General features: G+C 45.8%; 1 protein-coding gene across 2 annotated transcripts in view; it reads right to left on the bottom strand.

Moving 5' to 3' along the window:
• Positions 1-19,249, bottom strand: part of HERC2 (HECT and RLD domain containing E3 ubiquitin protein ligase 2) — a 600,800-nt gene that overhangs the window by 511,610 nt on the left and 69,941 nt on the right. For both annotated transcript variants that reach the window (XM_085851823.1, XM_085851824.1), the window contains exons 18-21: positions 17,147-17,375; positions 15,317-15,441; positions 6,442-6,653; positions 2,592-2,779 (exon numbers count right to left, since the gene is read on the bottom strand). In XM_085851823.1, the coding sequence (XP_085707949.1) occupies positions 2,592-2,779; positions 6,442-6,653; positions 15,317-15,441; positions 17,147-17,375 (754 nt within the window). The remainder of the gene's footprint in view (positions 1-2,591; positions 2,780-6,441; positions 6,654-15,316; positions 15,442-17,146; positions 17,376-19,249) is intronic.

The raw sequence follows: 19,249 nt of genomic DNA, 5'->3' as shown, positions 1-19,249 counted from the left end.
TATAATTAATCTGTAACCCGTTCTGAACTTGGGAGCTATGGATTATGCGTTTCGAAGGGAACTCTAACGAGATAAACCTTAAACGACATGCAAACAAGACACGGACAGCATGCAGACAAGACACAGAGTACTTGGCGATGTTTCATGGACGAGAGAAAAGTGTCAAAAGCATGAATGTGGCTCGTGACAAGCCGATGTCCACGGATTCGAGACCCAAGCTCAAGCACACCGCGTGGCAAGGTGGCGGCGCCGTACTTTTTCTTCTCAAGGAACCGCTTGCGCACGCCCTCCTCAGCGCGTTCTGACCCCGCGCAATGTCGACGGCACAAGACTGTCAGATCGATGGTGGGTCTCAGCTGGTTTCTCACAAGTCCAAGCCTGGCCTGTTCACCAGACAAGGCCAAATCAGGGTGCTGGGCTCCGGCAGGCCGATCGACAAACGTGTCGAGGACCTTCTCATGAAAGTCGATCGCCAACTCGACGTGCAGGCAGCCTCTAGTCGTTTCTCCTGCCTCCTTCACGAAGCAGATCGCAGACAGACACAGCCGTCCCCTACACAGCAGATCACGACCCTCAGGTTCAGTTCCTCCTAATGCCGATCGCACCACACTTCGGCGCTCTCGTCGCAGATCCGCCCCTGCCTTTCCTTCACTCGCTCGCCTCCAAGCCCACTGGCTCATCCAGCAGATCGCGACTTGACACTCGTCGTTTCTCTGGTGCCTTCCCTGCCTTTCTTTCGGCTCGTTCCTCACGAAAACAAACACAGCCGTCCCGTGTACAGCCGATCGGCGCCACCTCGGCGCTCACAGTTTCACCACCTTTTCCCGGTGCACGCTTGCCTCCAAGCCGACTGGCTCCTCCCTTCAGTTTCACTTCCTTCTCAAGGCCACTCCCCCTCTCAGCGCTGGGCGGGGACTATTGTCCGGAGAGAGGAAGGAAGAAGAAGAACCCCAAGGTCCAGCACCAATGTACGAACAATGAACATGCCTCTTACACCTCCCGACACACATGTAGCGTCCATTTACCGAACAACCTGGCCATATAATGGGGGATCTGGGCTAATCCTATATTTAGTAACACACTAAGGGCCATTTCCACAACAATATATACACTGCATACATACATATATAATTGTATTAATAAAAGGGTGTGTGTGTGTGTGTGTGTGTGTGTGTGTGTGTGTGTGTGTGTGTGTGTCCTCCATAACTCCAAAACCATAAAACCTACGCTGTATATGTTCATCACAGCAACGAATTGTTGTGTGCATCGCTTTTGTAAATACTATAGTTTTCAAATGAGGAGCTTGGAGTGATTTAATGCATTATATGATACAATTTTCCACAATCTACTCTCATGGAATAATTAAAAGTATATCATCAAAATATTATTTCAATTTTGAGGATTGGATATCGTCTGGTCAAAGTGTGTCGAACTCTGTTGTGAAATCTGATAATTTAAAGAAATAACGAGTCATAACTCATCCCATATACCTGTTTACTTCAAGCAAGCATGGCTATGTTCCCTCCTTCTCCATACATACACAAGAAAATGTGAAATTTCCAAAGCATTAAACTTATCTTTTCTACTGTTTGGAGAATTACATTGGAGTAAACAAAAAATTTAGGAACGTGCCCAAATTAAAGAGTTTCATTGAGCTCTATGATTGAATGCATTCACTGCTCGACAAGTTATAAGGTTTGCGTGGACCCCAAAGCGATGCACCACGTGACATACACAGACGAGCAGGCAAAATGGCGGATTTATTATTATTTCATTCACTGCTGCGTGCGCGGTGAAGGGCTTTAAAGTTAAAGGGATCCTTCATGGTATGCAGCGACAGCCGAGCCAACTGTTCCTCATCAACCATTGAATTGGAGTGCTTGCATGAGTGATTAAGCCCCCACCTTTGGAACAAACTTCCACACTCTCTTCAATCCCACCCTTCCACTCCAGGTCTTCAAAACAGCAGTTCACCACCATCTCATGTTTTCCCCCATCCAAAACCATGATCTTTCCTTGCCACATGACCAATGATGTCATCAATTTTTTCTGTCGACCAATTTATACCAAGATGACCCTCAAAAATTTTTATACTGATCGGATAAAGCGTTATGTGTCAAATTTCTGCGGGGATACCACTTCGCCGATGACATCATGGTTCACAACACTTATTCCCCATAGGGAGTGCTTAACTTGTGCCAAGTTTCAATTTTTTACACGAAGCGGTTTTGAAGATAATGAGGCCCAAAGTTTTTCCCTGTTTTCCAGCATGGCTGCTACATCACATGACCTATAATGTCATAATTATCATTGAAACATTGTACCCGAGTAATCACACCTATGGTGGTAATTTCATGTCAATCGGACAAGCCGTTGCAGAAAAAATGATTTTAAAAGCGAATCACGGACTCACGGGCGAACAGACGGATGGACAACCAGAAAACAGAATGGCTCCGGCGACTTGGTTGGCGAAGGCATAAAAATAAAAATTGTCAAAATAGTAAACATACAGTAGATACAGACTTCGCATCTCTAGTGGGGTGATAAAGGGGAGTACTTTTCAAAACCGGTCCTGAAAGTCAGAGATTTACCAGTAGCAAACCCTGGCTGAGATTCCGCCCTTGGAAAAAAGCGACCGAGGAGAAGGCGCTGAAAACGCAGCAACAGCTCAAGTGAAGCAGAGCGCTCACGAGTTTCAGGGTGTGCATTACGGCCATCCATGGTCACCACAGCAGAGGGCAAACGCTTAAGCCAAGCAACAGTCTGTGCTGCAACATTCCTGTTGAGGCAAAATGAAAATACGAGACCAGAAAATATAGATCTAGTATTTTTATGGGACAATGTGGATTGAAGGGAAAACAAAAAGGATGGGAGAATAACATGATTAAAAATACATTCAAAATTGAAGCAAAAAATATTAATGTCCATTATTCAACTGATTTTAGTCAGTTAAAGTGTGTGTGTGTGTGTGTGTGTGTGTGTGTGTGTGTGTGTGTGTGTGTGTGTGTGTGTGTGTGTGTGTGTGTGTGTGTGTGTGTGTGTGTGTGTGTGTGTGTGTGTGTGTGTGTGTGTGTGTGTGTGTGTGTGTGTGTGTTTGATTATCTCCATATGTGGATTTCAGAAGGTGGAACGGAGTCCTCACAGGGCTCTAAGTATCCACCACCATTTCAGTAAGGGATCATGGATTCATGGACCAAGCTGTGAATTTTTCTCTTCTCAAACCTTTGTTCTGAGGGCTCTTTTCAGGATCGACACCAAGCCCCGAACAGCTTCCAACTGTAGTTTGTTTGTAGTAACATTCCCAGGAATGGTTTTAAAGAACTTCTATGACGTTCTTTTTCATCATTCCTGTCGCCCCAATTATCCCTTGTAAAATTTTAGCGTTCTTCAGCTTCCAGGGTCTTTTTATTTCATTTTTGAGGTCTTTGTACTTTTGGACATTTTCTTGATTTCTGCATTGTTTTGGCTAGAATTGAAGGTTACCGACACCTCCATTAGCAATGCTGTCTTTTCATTTTTGTTCCAAAATATTATATCCGGTCACATTGCTTTATTTTGCATGTTCAAGCTCGATGGGATCAATGGAAGCATCCCTGATGATTTCAAGCATCGTCAATTACATCAAATATGTCAATTACATCAAACCGACTTCAAGCATTATAATTGACATCTCTGATGCTCTGGAAAATCCTCTCATCTTTTGCAAAGGATACATTGTATTGCACAGTACACTATGCCGCTGCGAAGTAGACAGCGGCTGCATCTCTGTCTGCTAATCTAAAAATGATTAGACACCAGTCTGATAAATGGAATATGTCCTTTAAACCTGGGAAATCTCACACTCTCACCCGATTACTCATCAAAAGAAGTCTCACCCCTCTTTCACCAGAAGGTCATCAAACAAGCCTTGCTGTTTGTTATGTTTAATATTCTTGGCCATATCCTTCTCATATTTTCCTTTGGCTTGTCTAATTATTAACTATCCTCTGTTTAACCCGATTGAATCACACACTAAAGCATGAGTCACATTTGCTCTACGGCTAGGATACGGCGGCCGTACCCCCCCCCCCTTGAATTGACAAACGTACAGCGGCCGTACCCCCCTGAATTGACAGAAACGTGCAGCAGCCGCAGAGTTTCTGAGGTGGCCTCAGGGTGGCCCTACGCCGTATGGCTATCTTTTACAGGCCGTAGGGGTCTCTGTGGAATTAGAGTGCGGAGTTATAACTTTTTTCATTTCTAGGTTGGCCGTAGCAATTCGACAAGCCGTAGCCATGACATAGATGTGTTCCACATCGACCGTACGTAGGGCGTACGGTGGGCTTGCGTTATTCGTGCGGCTGCCGTAGGCTCTTATCAATGAAAAATGAATTTTGCCAACCCCCCAAAAATTACGGCGGCCGCACTATTTCCACAGTCGCCGTAGGGTAGTCCTAAGGCGTCCCCGTGTTCAACGTACGGTGGCCTTGCGGTCTGTGTGACTACCTGCGGGCAACGCAGGGTCAACGCACGGTTCCCCTATGCCCGCCGTGTGTCCTACATACGGCCTCCGTGGCAGTCTGCGTCGACCGTGCGCTACCGCTAGAGATCGGCGTATAGGTGTTTGCCACCAGTGTTGGGCACAAAAGCGATAATCCGATAACAGATAATTATCGAAGTTTACTTTTTTTAATCGGACTATTATCGGAAGTTAACCTCCATTTATCGTTATCGGACCAGTTAACTTCCGATAACTCGATTTTTTAGTCCCATAATGTCCGTTAATTTTTTGTCCGATAACATTTTTATCGTTTCCGGGTCACATTTCGCCGAACTAATTAATTATCAATGAGGAGAAAAATGTACATAATTATAGATTACTTGTTTTACAAGATAATGCTGAATTAGGCCGCCGCATGAAGAAACATGGAAGAAGAAGAGGAGGAGGAAGAGGAATAATAATAAGAAGAAGAATCCTTGCAATGGCGACTTCATCAGCCATGCGGCTGCTAGGCTCTGCAGGTACTGGTTTCGGTCAAGGTTGGGAAATCCAAAAAATAAAAACATATGTGACTGCTCCATTGTGTGACCGTGGAAATACTGCGGCCGCCCTATAATTGCTAGTGGCCGTAGATTTTTTAGATCCTACGGCCGCCGAGCCAAATGTGACTGAAGCATTTTGGTAATTGTGGTGTGAGACTGATTCAAGTCGCCATATTTTGTACCTAATAAATGCTGTTTATGCTGTTACATTCATGCTTATGCATTTATAAATAAATGCTCATACCCTCAATGTTTGCCTCAATCTAGAGCACCTAACCCTCTCCTCATAACCTTAGAGTTTGCCTTCCCAAAATCCAACAGCCTGACTCTACTATCCTGAACTCAAACTCAATGCACACATTACGTTGTGGTCACTTGTCCCGAAATGCCCTCCCACCTTCACCTCCTCCATCAGATTGAGATTATTCTTTGGCCAGTGCAGTGTTAGTGATCTAACACTGCACTCCCGCTTGTGGATTTTTCTACAAACTGGGTTAAAAAATGAATTGTGGACAAGAGATATAAAACCGTCATCCACTCTGTATTTCCCCTATTCCTATCCCCAATCTATTCATGGCAAATTAAAATCCCTCATAATCAATACTCTTCCCTTAAGAGTATGACCTTCTGAATTATCCATGAACACTTCTTTCCTGTTCTTCCCTCACACTTCAATCCCTATAAAAGCATCGTACAAGTATCTTTCAATGATGAAGTGAAACCAGGACAGTGGATTCAAATCTACATTAAATGATGTCAAAAAATGTCATTTTATTCAAGGTTTTCTCGCATTGGCATCTCCCAAAGTAGTAGTAAACACACTGGGCCTGCTGCCCTCTCAAAACTGCATGCAGGTTGGTGGCCTCTGTTTTCTACTGCCTCAAATCCAGTCGTGTGTCCTTTGCTCTTTCATCCATCAGGAGACAGCAGCTGCATCTCTCTCTGCTAATCTGAAAATGATTAGACACCAGTTTGATAAATGGAATATGTCCTTTGCTCTGTCATCCTTCAGTCCCTCCCCGTCATATGGGTCCTTGCTGAAATCCCCTCCTTGCAATACCCTCAGAAAAAATCCAGGCTTGCTCTGAAATCCAGGACTTCAAAGTGGCAGTATATTATATACTAGCTGATGTCATTCTCCCTCCTTAATTATTATCCTTTCTCCCTTCATTAACCATTCCCCACCCTTACCCTCTACATGCAGGATGCTTTGTTTCCTTCCAGCTTTCCTCTTCTCACCCAGTTCATTCCTTCCTTTGTGGAGTTCAGATGTTGTCCCACTGTCCCCAATGTTGGTGCATTTCCAAAAAAATCTTGTCACCTTGTTCTTCCGTAACCCTAAATTTTATATTAAAATAAAAAGCCAATTCATAAGGCTTGTAGATTGTAGAAAGAAAGGAACACCAAGCTTTTACAAACCTCAGTAACTGTTGTACCAACTGGACCAATGGCAGATTCCCTGGGTCTGATGGGTTCAAGTAAAGCTTGCTGGAAAGCATGTCTTTGTTTAGGTGCACCTCCTCCACTTGGTCCAGCGATTCATCTGTCACCACTTCTCCAGCAGAAACAGCTCCTGCTTCTTGTTCATCAATCTCTTTCTCCTTCTGTGCCTCTTTTTTCACCTCAATATCCTGTGCCAAAAGAAAGGAGACAGTGATGATGAATGATCAAAGTATATCAACATACAAAGTATTTTTCAATTGCTCAATTTTCAGTCAAGATTCCCAATGCATGTACGACTCAGGTTCACCAAGGAAAACAAGCATTGTTGAAACACAACCTTTAACAAGTGGACAACAAGAAAGAAAAATTTTTAAATTCAATCTTGCATCAAACTCAATATGCTTGATGTAGTCCACAACTTTTTGAGATATCCTGCTTACAGGCAGACAAACGCACAGACACACAGGGGTGAAAATATGACCTCTGTCTACCTTCGATGGCAAAAGTAATATTGTTACGGCTGTAGAAATTCGCAATACACCATAAAGGTTCCTTAGATTAGCTATGCCGGTAAATGAGTGTTCAGATAGCTTTCCCCACCATTGTTTAATGGGATTTATTCGTGTCACAGGACTGTGACCCTTTGGAGGTAGTGTTTTTCTTTTTCTATCGTTATTTTGAACCAACCACGTCTCAACCACCATTACAACAACCACCTTAACCACAACGCCAACCTCGCCACCATCACAACAACCACGATCGCCTCAACCATCAACCACAACCGAACCACCACCACCAATGTCGCTCTCAACAACCGCTTCACAGCAACCTCCACCACAACCCCTCCACCACAACCACATGCGCCTCTCAACAAACCACACCATCCTCACCACTTTACTCCCAACCACCAACATCGCCTCACCACCTTCTCCACTCCAATCACCGAACCACCTTCGCAACCACAACGCCAACCACCAGCCACACCACAACTACAAGCAACGAAACCACAATCCCACGCACCAATGAGTAGCATCTGCGAAAGCCAGCGCAACGCGAAGGAAACCAGAGGAGTTCCGATGGTGCGCGGATTTTCCCGCCTGTTTCCCCACGCTTTGGTGTGGGGGAAGTGCGATGTGGGTCAAAGGTCAGAGGTCATGTAAAGGAGGGGCCTCTTTTTGGGGGAATGATTTCCTTGGATCTGAGCCAAGAATGATTTCTCTGCCCCCCGCCCCCCGGGTGGCACTCGGGGAGGGGCACGAGAGGGCACGCCCCTTTTTAGAAGCTTCCTGTAGGAGCTGGAAGGGGGGCGGAGCCGAAAACGGGGAGTCAGGCGTTGGAACCTGAGGACTAAAAGGGCGCACGAGACGCCAGGTTCGGGGGGTTGTTGGTCGTCGAGTCGTATTGTCTCTTCGGGGGAGCTTCGTCTCTTCGTGGCATTGGGGATTGCTGCTGCTCCGTGGTGTTAGAGATCCGGGTGCCTTCCCTCTGGGCGCCAAGTCGTGAGGGTTGTGAGCGGTGGTCCAGGGTCGAGGCTCGCACGAGAGGAGAGTGCCGGAGAGAGCTCGCCGACCATCGCACCACGAGGGTGCAGGTAATCTGCCACGGTCTCGCGGGACCCGTTCGGTCTCCCAGGTCCCGTGTCATAAAGACCCAAGTGGTCCAGCCTGACCCCCTTGTCTGTGAGGGGGTCTATTCTTGTGTTTCTTTTCCTTTGTTTTTGAGTGCATGCTGTGGCGCCATGTCTATTAAGTAAACCTGTTAAGTGCCTGTGAAATAATAAGAATATTCGGTCGTAGTGCTTTCCCTTGCTTTCTATTTGCCTTGCTTGTAAATACGTGCATGACTGCCTTGCTTGTGATGTGTGCTTGTTAATAAATGTCCTTGTGTGAAATGCTACCCGTTCATCATGTCCTATTTCCCTTTTAAAAAGCCATCTTACATCGTGGAATGAGTAGTGGGTTTTGAACGCCCGGTTAAGAGAATCGGATCCGTCGAGGTCGGCGGTAACACCGCTCGGTTATCGCTTTAGAATGGAACGGACCGCTTAAGCGGTTCGTGTCCCAGGCCGACCTGCTGCGCGGTGCAGCCCCTCGGTGGGTTATCCGCACGAGTAATTAGGTATATCGACATTCGGCGATTCACCCCATCTCGCGCGGGTAGAATGCGGACTGGGCTGTGGTGAGGTTAAACCCCCACCCGTGACTGGTTCCTAGCGATAGTTCCAGGAGGGTCACGACTGAATTGTCCGTCCGGTGGGCGAGCTGCTACTATTAGTGGAAGGCGGCAGTTCGCACGCCGACGGGCGCGAATTCGTAACAATATAATAATGTTTTTCTTTCCAATTCCTGTATGAAGGAGAGAGATGGATTGGCTGCATTGGACTGGAAAAGTGTAGATTTGTTGCTTGCCAAAATAAAAATAAATGCAAGTGTACACTTGTGAATTTGGAATGTCCTCAAGGAGCAATGGAGGGTGGGGGACTGCTTCCTCACCCCAAACCGACTTCAGTGTGCCTCTGTGCATGGGTGAGCATATGACGTCATGTTGGGCCATGCATTTGAAGGAAATAAGCCAGTATGATGCAGCAACGGACACAGGGAAACGATTAGACAATCTTAAGAATAAGATAAATGAATACAGATGAAGCAGCTAGGACTTGGGAAGAATCAGGAAGACAGAACGATGATTAATGGAGAAACCATCAGGCACAAAAATACCACTGACTATTCTTCTTCTTTTTCTTGTTAGTCTGCCTCCTTCAATCCTGAAGATTCTTGTAGATTGCACAAGTAGTCATGGATGCAGCACATTTGAGGAGAGACAGGGTTTCCTCATGTGAAGTGTGTTGAGCATAAGCATCCTACACAGGCCCGTAGCCAGGACTCAGTATTAAGGGGGGCATATGAACTGGATGGGGGGGGCACAATTATTATATTAAATATTTTTGATAACCCGGAATACTATTGTATTGATGCAGCATTGACACATCTATACTGAGGTTGCCGTCGCATACTAACCAAATTGATCTCAGCTAGATTTAATATGTTCCGATGTTTTTGGCCTAAAATTATTCGAATGCAGGAGAGCCGCAACAAACTGGCACATTCACAATGCAAATATTCAATGATTAGACAATTGGCACCAATTCAGGTGCACTTATACAAGGTGTTGTGAAGAATTGGCATAAGAAAATTAATATACCAGAGATACAATGACTAAACGGGGGAGGTTGGCACCAGAATCAGTGCACTTTGAAATAAGATACAGTAGGCTATGACCTGCGATCATCACGTTAAACTATCAACAGCAAATACGACCAGCCTGAAGATACCACAAGGTCCGCATTTAAAGCAGTCAATTACACAGAGGTAAGGTTATGCACAAAGCACTAGATATGGGAAATGCAAAGCACCAAACACAACATTTAACTTAAACATCAGAAATACAAAGCAGCCGACCATGGCGGGTGCTGACCACAACCACACTGCAACCACAACCACACACGCATCACCAGCAGTCACACACACAATCTGAACTCCTCGTATAGTTTTTATACCGCTGTACTCGCTGTCAGAAGAGCTGCAGGCGACGCGTCTCAGTGTGGAATCTTCTGAGGACCTTCTCCTTCCATTCATTCAGGCATTTACCCTGTGAGGTCTCTCTCGAAGGCCAGCTGTACCAGTTGTGCCTTGCGTGCATGGCGCATGGACCGTAGATGGTCAGTGAAGACATTCCTCAATGTTGAGAATGAGTTTTCACACATGGCAGTGGACGCACCAAATGTTAGTCCAAGTCTCATCGCAGTCACTACACTTGGCATGGCTTCCAGCGTTTTGCGGTATGTTGAGAGGAGTTTTTGTGTTGTCCATCTCTCGTTTGGCTGCTTTTCTGTCTGTGAGTGAATAAACTGCTTTGCAACCACACACTCTGTTTCACTGATGGTTGACTTTGTTAATGTCATGATATGCTGGAGCAAGTGGGGATCCAAAAACGTGCCATTTTCAGGATTCAAGGCAGCGAGTGAACGGGCAAGTTGTGTGTTGCGTTCACTGAAGCGCTGAGCGATCTCGCCAAGCACAGTGTCAATCGCGCTGTAAAAAACCCTCTGCGGTTCCGTCTTATCATTGTCGTTGTTTTGTCCTGTCGTCTCCAAAACTACAAACTGTTCCAAGTTCTTATGCATTGTGCGTCTCCGTTTTGGTGGTGCAGGTGTAGAAGTGCGAGCATCGTTGGCCTTGTTCCACAGATCAGTGAACTCATCCTCAGAGCGGAGTTTCTTTACGCACTCTGTAGCACTCGCCACCAGTTCCAACCCCGTTAGCAAGTCCATGTCCTCTGCCTGCAAGAGTCTGTTAGGGCCATCTAACAACGTCAGCAGTTTTTGTACAAAGATAGCAATGAACATGAAGGCAGGCCCAGAGACTTCCCGCAAAAGCCCAATAGCCTCCATCCTCATCTCTGCACCGTAGGCACGCTCTGCATCAATCTCTGACAGTAAGGATGTGATATCCTTAAAAGATCCTATGATCACAGACAAGGTGGCTAAATGTCCCGTCCACCTTTGATCAAGAAGTCGTTTTAACCGCTCACCTTTATACTGTGCAGCAACAGTGGGCTTTCTGAAGAACTTGTACAGGCAACAACAAACCTCGAGGAAATCAGTGACAGCTTTCTCTGCTGCCAGTGCGTGGACAACTACCACATGGAGTTGGTGATTTAAGCAGTGCACATAGGGGATTTCTCTTTCCAATATCTCTTGCAACAACTTTTGCACCCCACCGTGCTTCCCAGCCATTACCGAAGCCCCGTCGTACACCTGACTTAATATTTTTGATGTGTCAAGTCCTGTTTTTGTCAGCTCTGCAATTATTAGGTCTGTCAATGTTTTTGCATCTCCAGCGTCGGCTGTAGCTATTGTGAGTAGATGCTCTATTGCTTCATTTGATGCGGATACAAAGCGAATGATGATTGATATGTTCTCACATTCAGTGGGGTCCCTCGTCCCATCCACCTTGATGGTAAACCACGATGTGCCTACTTCTTCCACGATGGCATCCGTCACAACATTACTCAATGTGCAGATCAGTTCATTCTGCATTTCCGGACTGGTATAGCTTGCGTTTCGTGGGATATGCTTTATTATTTCGGCAAGCTCGGTGTCTTTTTTGAGTGTGTAGTTTAAAAGCGAGAGGAAGAGCCCACTGTGCCCGTCTGACATATCCTCAAAATTATCAAGGCTCCCTCTAAAAGGTATCTGATTTTCGGCGAGAAAACCCACAACATCTATTAGAGCAGATACATAGTATCAGTTTCTATTTAGCTGGTCAGCATTGAGGAGTGTGGAAATCTCCTTACCACAATCGATGCGCCTCTCATTCTCCTTCCACCTCAAAACACAAGTTAAATGTTCCTTTGAAGGAATGTTTCCAATGTTTGTTTCCAAAGTTCCAAATGTTTGTGAAACCCCCTGCCTTTCTCAACGGCATGTTTCCAATTCCGGTAGCCTCGCACTGTGAAAGTAGAGTCCACTGGGCCACGTGCGGTGTTAAACTTCCTACATGGATAGCAGAATGCTGCATCTGTCTGCACACTGTATTCCAGCCATTCATTAGTCTGGTACCACGAGGACACAAACGAGCGACTCTTGTTCTACAACAGATGGCCAGGGTACCGCTGTAGAACAACTTGATTCGGTCTCTCACTTCCAAGATCATCGGGAAGCGGCTTGACAGTCACACCCGATCCCGAGTCCGCCGCCGAGTGTGGCAACTCGGCTGCCTGCGCTGGGGCTCCAGCCGCAGGGCTGACGTTGCTGGCTTGGCCAGGTTGGCCAGCTTCTGTCAGTATTTCATCAACATGATTGTCTTTTCCTTCTCCTCCTCCAACTCCTCCCACAACATGTCTTTCATCATCTTCTTCATTTTCGTCGCTTGCATTTTTTCCTTTTCTGAGCCATTTTCGAATATCCATCATCCAAGTCTTTTTCTCCTGCTGCAAGGTAGCGCTCGGTGATTCGTCCCTCGTGACTCGCGTCACTAATCTCGCGACTCGCGAGATTTGACGGTTGACGGTTTTATTTATTAAATGATGCATGCATGAAAAACAGGTTATATCTGCATAATTTCAAATGTAAGCACGATTGCAAACACATATTTTTAATTTTTATTATAAAATTACTTTTGTAAGATGGAGGGTTGACGGGTTGTGAAGGTCACGTGGTGCACGTGCACTTCATCTTTAATAATGTAAATTTATGTCTTTTCCTTAATCATATTATCATATTATGACTGTATTACATTTATAACTAACTTACAACCAATCAGGTAACCTGCTCAACAGCGTCTCCATATCGAATACGCTGATTGGCTATTGCTTAAAACTAAATGATCCACGATATATATATATATATATATATATATATATATATATATATATATATATATATATATATATATATATATAACCACCCACAACATAGACACGAGGTCTTGGCTGCTGGCGTTGGTGCTTGCGTTATCTTTTATCTTGTGGTCTTGGACTGTATTGTCTTGCCAATTGCTTTTGGAGATGCGCTGGGAAGTGCACACTTATCTCTTGACTGTTATTCAAAGAAGGATATTATTAAAGAACAGTTTATCCAAGAAGGCCTTATTATTCACCACATTGAACATCTGGAATAAGGGTTTTAGTTCACACAGGTGAACTCTTAAACAGCAAGTTCACAGTGGGCGCTCATCCTTAAACACTAAGTTGTTCAAAGGGTGCAACAGGGCATAAATGGGTGGCGTACAAGTGGGGGGGCACCAGATGCGCCATGGGGGGGGCATTGCACCCAAATGCCTCCCCCTAGCGACGGGCCTGATCCTACACAATTTGCTGAGCAGATACTGAAGTGTGGTATGAAAAGAACTTTTGCACCAGTAGCCCACACAGTGCTGGAAACTCATTTAGGCCCTGAAGCTATGGTGCTTAATGGATATGCTTTGTTTCTCCATTTATACAATAACATAAGCCTGTGGCTATCACAGTGTAGAAGGTTGGTGAACTCTCTTTTTTAACAATTGGACTCTTTTTTATTTTTTTTATTTTTGTTTATTTTTTACCAACCCCACCCCACCCCCACCTTCCCATCTGATTTCGCTCCCTCTGCTCACTCCGTACTTCAGCCTCTAAAACCCACCACATTGAACTCCCAAAATCCAGGCTCACCTAACACCTCCAACATTCTGTTGCTTTTTGTTCTTTTTTTGGCTGTTCTGTTGCACTCTTCCTCCAATGCTTCAAAAGAGGTGGTACACTACCATCTCAAATCATCCCACATTCCTACATATTATCTTTTCGCACATTTCTACCCACATCCCATCCTCTCTCACCTCTTTCCACATTCAAAGATTATCTTCCTTTTGTCTGTATACAGGTAGTGGCCCAAAAAATGAAAACACTAATGCAAAGTCACTTAATAGGGTGTTGGGCCAACATGTGCGGCCAGGACGGCCTGTATGTGCCGTGGCATAGTGTCCACCAGCGTCTGGAATTCTGCAGAAAAGATGCGGCATCATTACTCCACAAAAAAGCCAATCAACTCACACCTGTTTGATGGAGGTGAAAAACGCTGTCTCAGGCATCATTCCAGAATATCCCATAAATGTTTGATTGGGTTCATATTTGATGATTGAGAAGGTCATGACGTGTGGATAACATCAGTGTCATGCTCATCAAACAATTAGATGACCACACGTGCTCTGTGAATGGGGGCATTGTCATTCTGGAGGACACCCCTAATGGCAAAAAAGAAATGCTGCAACATGGGGTGAAGATGATCACTCGGTACCATTAAGTAGTGATAGGCATTGACCTTGCCTTCTAAAGAAATGAGTGTACCAAAACCATGCCAGGAAATGGCACCCCACAAAATTACAGAATCACCAGAAACCTTCACTGCTGGAACCAAGGACTCAGGATTGTAGAGTTCTTCAGGTTGGCGCCACATGTGCACTCGTCCGTTTGGCGAGAACATGGCGAAAGATGATTCATCTGACCATATTACATTTCTCCACTGCTCGATAGTTCATTGCCTGTGCTCTTTGCACCACTGGACTCACAAACGTGAATTGCCAGGTGTGATGAGCGGTTTGTGCATTCGAACCCGACTATGGTATCCTGCTCTGTGGAGTTCTCGGTGGATCGTTTTTGATGAAACTGGTTGCTCGTGCCCAAGATTGAAATTTATAGTCAATTAATCTACAGTTACTTACCTGCTTTGCCTTTCAGTTCAAATTGATGCACGAATATCACGATACTGGAATATGCACTTTCGCCCACTGTTGCCCTTTGCTGATGATGCTTTCCTTTGGAGTTCCATGCCGACATCACCCGAGACACCATTGCTCATGAAACATCAGAAAGTTGAGTCGTCTTTATCACTGAAGCTCCTGCCAAACATGCCTCAACAATCACCCCTCTTTCAAAGTCAATGAGGTCTCCTCTCGCAGCCTTGCTTGACATAATTATAGACAACCAGATCTGTGCAGCATTTTTATACATGACCTAAAGCATTCTGAGATGTATTTGCTAAATTAATGCATGGGCCACAACTGATCAGGTCGCTCTGACGTGTGGAAGCCGTTGCTTTCAATATATACTTGGTAACCTTCATTTACCCAGGTGTTTCCATATTTTTGTCCACCACCTGCATGTGGTCCCACTGCACCATTGGTAGTTAACTGGCTTTCTACCCAAAGTCACCTCATTCTTCCATAAACCTCAATATTGCCAAGAAAAAATAATTGGCATTATCATAACAATAATTAATAAACATGCAATGCTTTTTGACACCTCCATAATGTCTTACCTGCACCTCAGCCACAATTGCCGCATGTAGTGCTGATTCAAGGCCCCCATCAGCCATCAGACTGCTTACCAGAAGGTCAGTCATAAAGCGATGACCAGCATTTGGTCTTCCATCACTGCAGGTGGCTGCAAAGCAAAATGTTAACAAGGATTGATTCTGACCAACAAAAACAAAAACGTTGCACAGTGACATGAGCACAATTTTTTTTTTTTTAAATAAAAGTTGACATTAATACAAAATATCCAAGTTGGATAAACAACATTTACAAGGGTGGTTCAAAGTCAACCTTCACTATTAATGAGAGAGAGAGAGAGAGAGAGAGAGAGAGAGAGAGAGAGAGAGAGAGAGAGAGAGAGAGAGAGAGAGAGAGAGAGAGAGAATGTGTGTGTGTGTGTGTGTGTGTGTGTGTGTGTGTGTGTGTGTGTGTGTGTGTATGTATGTATGTATGTATGTATGTATGTATGTATGTATGTATGTATGTATGTATGTATGTGTGTGTGTGTGTGTGTGTGTGTGTGTGTGTGTGTGTGTGTGTGTGTGTGTGTGTGTGTGTGTGTGTGTGTGTGTGGTTTTTTTTCCCCCTGAAGTTCTGAAAGGCATGATGTATGCATGACCTCAAACCCATTTCATGATCTGGTCTCATCCTCAAGTCTTCACAGAAGGTGGTGTTGCATTGATGCATGACAATGCCAAATGTCACAACAACACTCATGTTGATGGGGAGGAAGGTACCAAACCATCCACCACACACTCTCGATCTAATATCTCATGATCTGAACTTATTTCGGCCACTGAAGAAACACTTTGGTGGCATTAAGTTTGGTGCAATGAAGGTGAAGGCCATTGTCCCAATCTGGCTGCTTACCTGTCTCAAAGACTTACAAGAAGCTGACATTAAAACACTTCCAAACGAGAGGGGAGCACTCGGTAGAGTGCAAAACCTCCGCCGCCAATACTGCTAGGTCACTCAAGTGAAACTGATATCCTATTCATTCAATTTGACATCAACAGTGCTCACAGAGTTATAGTTTGCAACTTTCCCTTTTACTTTTAACTTTTACATACTCCATTCATTCATAATAACTAGATTCCTTGAGACAGAAATTGATTTTACGTGGGTATATCCACCTGAAGTTCCAAAATCAGCCGCAATTATAATTTTGGCATGTTTTTTTGTTGGAAATCACTTATGACATGTAGAAATGCAAAAAAAAGAAATCGAAATTTTGTTGAAAAAAAAGTTGCAAAAATTTTTTTTTTCTCAAACAATTTTTTTTCGGGGGGGGGGGTTGGAAAACACTTAAAAAATGTAGAAATGCAAAAAAAAAATTCTAATTTTTTTTCAAAATGGCCACCATAGCGGCCATATTGGATTTTGGACCAAGTCCAAAATCTAATGGCATGATCCTTGGACCATACCTAACCCCCCCCCCCCCCACCAAGTTTCGTCGAAATCCGTCGAGGAGTTTTTCCGTAATACTGTTCACAAACAAACAAACAAACAGAAAGGGGTGAAAACAGTAACCTCCATCCATCTTCGATGGCGGAGGTTAATTAATGGGACAAATGTGTTCATGTTACTGGGGAATATGTTGAGAATATGTTGAGCATTACAGGTTTTGGAAAAATATTTCTGTGTGTGAAAGTCAAGCGCAGTTCAACCTTGAACTGCCCTTGTATTACACGTCAATTTTCCAACCAATACATTTCCCCGTTGTGATGTAAACTTCCGAGATTACCTCGACTGAAAAGTTAACTTGGGAGAATGAGACATGTACTTAGCAGATGTATTTTTGCCAGAAGTCTAATAGAACAAAGCAGCAAACATACCTGTGCCAGGGAGAAGGGCGGAGAGGGCACAAGCCCGCTCCTCAGCTGTGGGAAGAAGCAGTGACCAGCCACTTTGAAGCACTGCCTGTGCCGAAGCCTGAACCGAAGGAAGCACACCTGCATTGCTGGCTAGTGTCACCACTGTCTGTTTTAGACTGCCAAGCAGAGCTGAGCCAGGCACTAGCCCCAGAGTACATGGATCCATGCAGTGTCCAATTGCAGTGTGCAACTGCAGGCAAGAGAAATAATCAAAATGAAGGCAAAATGTTTTGCTTTTTGCTTTTACACCCCAAATCTAAATGCCGATATGCATGCAGGTATACATATTGTTACGGCTGTGGAAATTCGCATTACAGCATGAAGGGCCCGTAGGTGAGATATCTCTGAGTACATGTGTAGTTAGCCCAAACCCGTTGTACAGAGGGAATTTATGTGATTCATCTGGGCTGCGACGCTTTGAGTTAGCCATTTTTTCTGTTCTATCTTTATTTTGAACCAACCACGTCTCAACCGCCATCACACAACAACCAGGCCACCGCCACCATCTACGCTCCCACATCATCGCACCACCGCCATTCCCAAACAACACCATAACCATCAAATCACCACTGAAAACCCTCCACCACCTTAACCTCTCTCCTTCTACGGCCATTCCCGCACCACCTGTGAACACTGAACGTCGGGCTGTCTCGGGCCCGTTCGGCATTTGGTGCCGAGCGCACCGAGCCGCGAGCGCAAATAGCGGCCTTTCCGAGGGAAAATTTGGATCAAAAACGCGACACGCCCACTTTTCCTCCCTCCAATTAGTGAGCGCGGGGCGGCTTGGCCCCGCCTCCAGGCGCGTGTGTGTGAAGTCAATATATGTAAATTCTAGGATCAGAGGAGGTTCACGCCCCCGTTTCCTCCGACCAATGGGCAAGCGTGGCTCCACCCCCGAGGTCATTCTGATCCGAATATTTGCATACTGGCTTCTCCTGCCCGCCTATAAAAAAGGCGAGCACAAGGCGAAAAAGAGTGGCAGAGTCGAGTCGGTCGGGCGAGGAGTGTGCGGAACTGAGGAGAGTGGCAGAGTCGAGTCAGTTGGGCGAGGAGAGTGCGGAACTGAGGAGAGTGGCAGAGTCGAGTCGGCCGGGCGAGGAGAGTGGCAGAGTCGAGTCGGTCGGGTGAGGAGAGTGCGCGCGGTGGAACTGCCGACTCAGACCGACACACAGCAACACTTACGCAGTTCTACTTCACGGACGGCGCCACCACAAGCATTTACACAAAAAGCAAAGGAAAAATAAAATAATCGCGACTTCCCTTTTCGTGGCTGGTGAGTCCCTCTCCTACGACCGTCAGCGTGGTCGCGCCTGGCCCCGACCTCTCTCGCGGCCGGCGAACCCACTCCGGCACTCCTCGTCCGGATGCGCAGGTCCACCTCACAACCGGCGCTGCCGCGTCTCCCGTCCGTTGCCAGGCCGCTCGCCAAGCCGCGAACGCAGGACCTCTTCCCCCGACAAGACAATAAGTGCCAAGAAGAAGACGACGTCCAGCCCAGAAGCTCAAACAACCCGAAGAACACAGGAACTCTCGAAGACAAGGAGATCGGAAGCCTCGAAAACACTCAAAACTCAAGGTCCGTGCTGTCCGCCTTTTGTAGAGCGGGGCTCCGCCCTTCGCTCCGCCCTGTTTTCGGCCCCGCCTCCCTTCGAGCTTCTTGGAGAAGCCTCTCGAAGGGGGGCGTGCCCTCTCGCTCTCCCTCCACCCCACCCGGGGGCCGGGGGAGTCAGTTTTGGGCTCAGGGCCAGGGAATTATTCCCCCAAAAAGAGGCCCCCACCTTTTCTCACCTTTGACCCCCGGCTCGGATCACACTTCCACCACACCGAGCGCGGAGAATTCAGACGGGAGAAACAGGCGGGAAAAAACACCGAGCATCGGTGGTTTTTGTTCTTCCGCGGAACTCGTAACCGCACGGGGCTTATTGAATGGTGAGTTGCGAAGATGTGGTAGCGTAGGTGGTGGAGGTGGCATGGTTGTAGTGTGGTTGGCGCTGTGGCAGGGATGGCGTGGTTGTTGAGATGCTGTTTGTTTGAAATAAAAGATAGAACAGAAAAATAGCTAAC

Source organism: Eptatretus burgeri, chromosome 13 (assembly GCF_056783735.1).
Source record: "Eptatretus burgeri isolate ZD-2024b chromosome 13, Ebu_testis_v1, whole genome shotgun sequence".
Classification (NCBI taxonomy): Eukaryota; Metazoa; Chordata; class Myxini; order Myxiniformes; family Myxinidae; genus Eptatretus; species Eptatretus burgeri.
Note: the sequence above shows the minus strand (reverse complement) of the source record. Positions and strands in the feature narration are given on the sequence as shown.